This window comes from Nylanderia fulva, unplaced genomic scaffold (genome assembly GCF_048542155.1).
Source record: "Nylanderia fulva isolate GAGA-0341 unplaced genomic scaffold, ASM4854215v1 Scaffold10, whole genome shotgun sequence".
NCBI lineage: Eukaryota > Metazoa > Arthropoda > Insecta > Hymenoptera > Formicidae > Nylanderia > Nylanderia fulva.
In genome coordinates, this window is record NW_028189193.1 from 6,435,152 (window position 1) to 6,441,533 (window position 6,382).

A 6,382-nucleotide genomic window follows, 5' to 3' on the forward strand; every position below is an offset into this window, starting at 1 on the left:
TGAGTACCTTTAAATTTACAGAAAAATTTCCAATATCTGGATTATCCCTTTTCAATATATGGTTTATCCATTTCTTTGTATGTCGATGTTATAACATCTAAAATAAAAATGTAAAGATAAAAAATTAAGTATCAAATTTATTATACGATGTAACATAAATAATATAAATAAAAATATCACAGAATATAGAAATATAATGTGTAATAAAGCATTTAAAATAATAATCGTACATTGTGGAACATAAAACACCAGGTTATATTCATTTAACAACACGTAGTATGGTTGCAATTCCCAATCTTCGATGTTATATTTTTGTATACATTCTTGTTTAATATCGTTGTGAGTACAATATAATCTCTTATATGGAGAGCATGGAATGTGGCCTTTGTTGTGCCACCCAATAATGACACCAGAAGGATTTATATATGTATTATCTCGCATTTTATACTTATGTGTAACTATCATTCCAATCGCATATTTTAGATTAAGTGATCTTTTTTTCCGAAACGTATCAGGTGCAATACATATTTCCTGAAAAATTAGTATAGTTAATGTTCTCATATAGATTACGTATTTTATATTAATGAAACAATTTGAATTAAAAATAATTATAATTAGTAAAATTTTTTAGTCTTCTTTGAACTAATTTTTTGTTAGCAAAAAACCTATTATTATTTTACTTGAGTTTGCACGGGAACGGCCAAGCACCCAAACCGGCACTGTCTTTCTCGGACTCGATCCTAAGATTTTTTTGCCTATCATTTATATTAGTGGAAAAAATATAATGGCCGAATTCCGTAGAGTGCATATACACGCATTTATTTATAATACGTTACGTTTACTATAGAAAATAAGTGCACATGCACTTTACCGAAATCCAGTTAATAGTAGCCACCAATAAATATAGGTGTATAGGAAAGTATAGGGCTGCTCGTTATATATATGTATTTTTTCCCTTTTTACATTGTATATTTCTTTTATTTATTACACAGAATTTGTATGTTTTTGTTCTGTACACATAGATTGTTTGCGTTACAAGTATGTTAAAATATTGCGGATTTTGTTAACACAATTATCTATTTTTCACTATTTAAATTGCGCGTAAATCGGTATATAATATATCACATACATTTTTTGTATTGTGCGTCTAAACATGATAAGTCATCATATATTAATTTCAAATTTCTGCTGTGAGAGTTCACTATCAGCAATATCAATAATATTCATCTAATATAAAAATGTATTTATTATTGTACATATCTGTTAAATGTACATATTATTGATATTGAAGAAAAGTTATTTACTTATTAATATATAATATTAAGTATTAACAAATTAATAATATTTTATTAAATGGCTGTCCTTCCTGTACCAAAGTTTATCGTTCAAAAATAATATAAAAGCGATATAATATTTTGTTTTAAATATTTCTTAACACATATATATAATTATATTTTTCATAAAATAAAAATAAAAGCTAAACAAAATTTATTTAATTGTTATTGTTAATAAAAATTTACAATTAAAAAAAGATATCCTAAATCAGTCCATAATAAATCCAAAATCAATAATTGAGCAAGCTCCAAAGCTGGCTATATTTCGGACATTCTGTAGATGTACCAAATTGTGACAAATGTCCAACTAATGGACGTTCATCGAATGTCCGATAGACCTTATTTGGATTGATTAAGAATATCTCAATGTCTAAGAACGAATATTCTCCGGACATACATTAGACATTTTTGTGCTGTCAGAGTATAAATATATTAATCTCCGCGAAATTGCCTTTTTCATAACTGAATGATAATTTATAACGCTTTTATTGATCATAACGTCTGTGTTCAAGAGGCTATATAATATATGTATCTCCAGAAGTCAGAGATATCGAAAAAAAACTTTTGGACGTTTAATAGTACTTATTATTGGAGATTGCTTAATATTGTAAATGGAAAAAAGAGAAAACAGGCTTTAACGAAAGTAATCAATGAAGAAGACAGCTTCGCGAAGATTAATATACTCATACCCAGATGGCACAAGGATGTCTAATGTATGTCCAGTGTACTCTTTCTAAAAATATTCTAATAAATATTCCAAAAATTGATACAACATTGGATCACATACAAACATTGGTACGTAGATATATATTCGATTAAATGCCTTGTGAATCCTGAGTCGATTAAACTTTTCCAATAAACACAAGCACGATAGTTCTCGCTCTTTATTAGCAATTTATTTCTCAAATAAACGATGTTTTGCTATAACTAAAAAAAAAGAGAAAAAGAGCAAGAACTGTAGTGTTTGTGTTTATAGAAAGAGTTTAATCGACTCAAAATTCACAGAGCATTTAATCGAATATATATTTAGGAGAAATAAATAATGTTTCTGCCGTCAAAAAACTGTTTTACTAATTACAGTCAAGTTACTGTCGGTACAGTTCAACGTAATCGTTCGCTATTAGTTCCTCTATCTGCTCCCTACGGTACCGCTTGTACACGTAAAACAACGCCATAAACACCACGAAGAGGAGCACTATAATGCATAAGGCGACGCTTATCCAGACCGCTCCAACTTCCTCGGTTTCTATCTTCTGCGGTATCATGGCCGAGCACTGGTCGAACAGCTCGTACGTCCGATTGCTGAATCTTACGTTGGCGCAGGTCTCGTTCAAAGCTGCCGGTGACTCGGTACATTTGTAGAGATCGTCTGTCTTTATCTTGATCTGCCGCAGCTTCACCCACGCGCTGAACTTCTGACAATCGCAGCTGCTCCCGTTGAATCTGATCCTATTACTGGTCAGGTCAAGGTCCTTCAGCGAGCAAAACGGCGCCAGATCCTCGGTGCTGATCGAAGTGATTACGTTGCCGGACAGGTTCAGATTAAGGAGGGTCGGCTGGACGCTTATGTTCGGGATCACGGATAACAGGTTCCTATTTAGCTCCAGCACTCTGAGAGGCGATGTGACCTTTACCTTGAACACGGAATCGTGGAGCAGGTTACGGTCGAGGTAGAGTGAGTGAAGATACGGCAATTGGAAGATACTTTTGGGCAGTGTGTACATTAAGTTCTTCGTGAGATTCAGCACCTCCAAGTAAGGCTGATTGGCGAAGGCTGCCTTGTTAATTTTATAGATGAAATTGTTACCTAGATTGATGTAGGTCAGTTTCTTGTAAGAATGCAGACTTTTATTCGTCAGTACCATCAAATGACTCCCGCTCATATCCAGCATCTAGCAAACAGAGAAGAAAAGTCAGAAAAAATTAAACGTATACAAAGTGAACGATTTTAATCGAGTCACGCGAATATTGTTTGAACAATGCATTTTAGAATGCTTCGTACATAAGTTTTTTAACTCGGAAGAGAATATAAGATAGTGTCATTAGTTTGATATTGAATAGTCGCTTGAATGTCACATAAAAGTTATTTTGAATTTCTTAAATAAGAGTAGCTAGAGAAATGTGCACTGAAAATAGGGGTTTCCAAAGGGTTAAAGAATTGAAGATGACCTTTAAACGACTATCCAAAGTCAAATATATGACCTGAAAGGACCCCGCCCGGTTCTTATGGAAAATGGGGTCCCGGTCAAATTGGCCCAACTTTTGATATGATGTAGATTTTGACTCACTGATTAAAAGTCTCAATGGTCATCAGGCCAAATAATGAATAGTTTTGGAGTTACAGCGGCTTTAATATCCAAAATTGACGCCGGACGATATCCGTCGTCCGGCGGTATAACGCGATGGTAGGCACTTGATATTTCATGTGTTTCATCCTTCTCAGAGTCTTCATTCATACTTTTATGTGTTGCACACTTACACACCTATATACACGAATATACATATCGTCCTCTAATCATGTCGCTACCCAAACAGTGCGCGCGCGCGCGCGCGCGTATGTGTGTGTATGCGCGTGTATGTATATTCGTGTATATAGATGTGTAAGTGTGCAACACATAAAAGTATAAATGAAGACTCTGAGAAGGATGAAACACACGAAATATCAAGTGCCTACCATCGCGTTATACCGTCGGACGACGGGTATCGTCCGGCGTCAATTTTGGATATTAAAGCCACTGTAACTCCAAAACTATTCATTATTTGGCCTGATGACCATTGAGACTTTTAATCAGTGAATCAAAAACTACATCATATCAAAAGTTGGGCCAATTTGACCGAGACCCCATTTTCCATAAGAACCGGGCGGGGTCCTTTTATATAAAAAATTATATTTAATAGAAACTTTTATTTAATAATTTAAAGTTCTATTATACTGTTTTCAATTTATAAATTTTAATTTCCCATATTTAAAAAAAAAAATAAACAAAATTTTGTAGATTTTTAGAACTCATTACGAATCCCTCTATTATATGCATTGTAAATGAAATTAAAAAAATAATCACTGTATATGCAGTAAATATTTTTTTATAATAGATAAAAAATACATGACTATTGTTTTTATTCCAATTTTAAGTAATATATATTTTTAAACAACAATCTCATCTCTATGTCCGCCTTCAAATCAAACCAAATTTCGTGCAATTTTAAAATTGAGTAAATTTTATTATATTATTTTTAATTCTTAAAACTTAATTTCATAATTATTGTCAAAAAATAACACGGAGTCTCACGAATTTTTAAAAAACGTTATAGGTTCCTCCATTTTATGCGGATTGTATTAGAGAAGATTAAAAAAAGATCCTTGCGATATATGCAGAAAATATTCTTTTATAATGACAAAAACATACATGACAATTATTTTATTGCAATTTTAAGCAGAAAATATTTAAACGACAATCTCACCTGTATGTCCGCCTTTAAATCCATAGGGATTTTTTTAAATTTTCGATTGGAGCATTGAGCTTTCAGTACTGAATTAGCTCTGCTGTAGTTGCACATTATCGGCGGCGTATTCTGGTCGACAAGTTTCGTGGCTTTCGGTGAACCCAGCACCAGAACATCCGGTACCGTGGCCATGATGAAGCACAGTAAGAAGAATCCGTTAATGAAAAAGATGCTCATATCTGCAACAGAATCAGTGGAAACATACGCTTATAAACGTTGCCCAAACTTTGCCGCAACCGGATAATTAATCCCTCGCGAAAATGCAATATTTGATATTCCCTTCTTACACCGCCTCATTATCATTTATAATATTTTAGTATTACACAATATATCCCCATCTCTTTCTATTACTTTTTAAATTATATATTTGTTATATAATATGTTATATATTATTTTATAATTCACATATATTTTATTGTTATATATTATCAAGAACAGCGAAAGTAGACGACCAGACTGACTACGATTCAAGAGTTATTGTTGACACATTCAACCGACTATTCTGGTCAAGTGTCTACACTTAATACATCTAAATTAAATACAAAAAATATGACAATTAGTAATAAAAATTGATAGTAAAAAAAAGTATAAAGATATTACATATATAACGCGATAAACCTAGGCGTGTGTGGTATGAACATTACAATCAATCTAATTGATATAAATTTCCGTTACAATATAAAAAATTATCAAACATTATAATTGTATACCGGCATGCAAGATACAAAATAAACAAAAAGAAACGAAAAAGGAACAGAAATGATCGTGCGCATATGATATATAAACAGTAGACACTATAGTAGTTATAAAAGGGAAATGATAAAAATGTGTCACAATACTTAGAGAAAATTATTCAACTTATATACACCACAAAACTTTACTTTATTACACAGGTACGGTCAAATGAAATCGTGTGGTGAATCGAGAGACGATGTGTGTCGATCGAGAGTTCAATACGTACTAAGTTACCGTGTTGGTATCAAAACAATAACAGTGAACAAGGGAGGTATAGCTGTTTCGGGAAAACTGTATGTGATATTAAGAATCAAATCGTATATTGAATTTTTAAATTGTCTGTGCCCTTCTGTAAATTCATGGAGTCTTTATGCATTATTATAAAGACCGTTTCCGCAATATCTTTTTTTATGTAATGCGTTTCTGTAGAATGAAGGGAGATTGCCAGTCAGAATCATAATGGAAAGTTATATATTATACAGACAAAAATCAATACGCAAAACAAATTTACTCTTTATTGAATTTTCGAACGTTTCGACCATTTTTCATGGTCATTTTCAATGTGGGTACATTAAAAAGCGAGTTACATTCTTGTCTATATAATATAAATTTATAATTGCAAACGCCAGTTGTATGAACAAACTAAGTATTACCACTAACAATCGTAAGACACGGAGTAAATAATTTTAAAAAACTGTTGCAAAACAAATCGCTATTACATCGATAAAAAGCACGCGATGACATTGAGTGATTGGCTTTCGAGGAAGTTATTCGACCGACATCAAAGAAATTAACGCCGACATTTCTTC

General features: G+C 32.4%; 1 protein-coding gene across 2 annotated transcripts; it reads right to left on the bottom strand.

The window, feature by feature from the left end:
* Positions 1–277: 277 nt before the first annotated feature.
* LOC114932122 (uncharacterized) lies at positions 278–5,786 on the bottom strand. Of its 2 annotated transcripts, none has more exons than XM_085483520.1 (3): positions 5,678–5,785; positions 4,797–5,017; positions 278–3,226 (listed from the first exon to the last, which is right to left on the bottom strand). In XM_085483520.1, the coding sequence occupies exons 2-3, from the start codon at positions 5,013–5,015 to the stop codon at positions 2,420–2,422; spliced, it is 1,026 nt and encodes a 341-aa protein (XP_085339646.1). In that variant the 5' UTR covers positions 5,016–5,017; positions 5,678–5,785; the 3' UTR covers positions 278–2,419. The 2 variants fall into 2 exon arrangements, with proteins under 2 accessions (XP_085339646.1, XP_085339650.1); XM_085483524.1 differs by having other exon boundaries at positions 957–3,226; positions 5,720–5,786.
* Between the last annotated feature and the right edge of the window lie 596 nt (positions 5,787–6,382).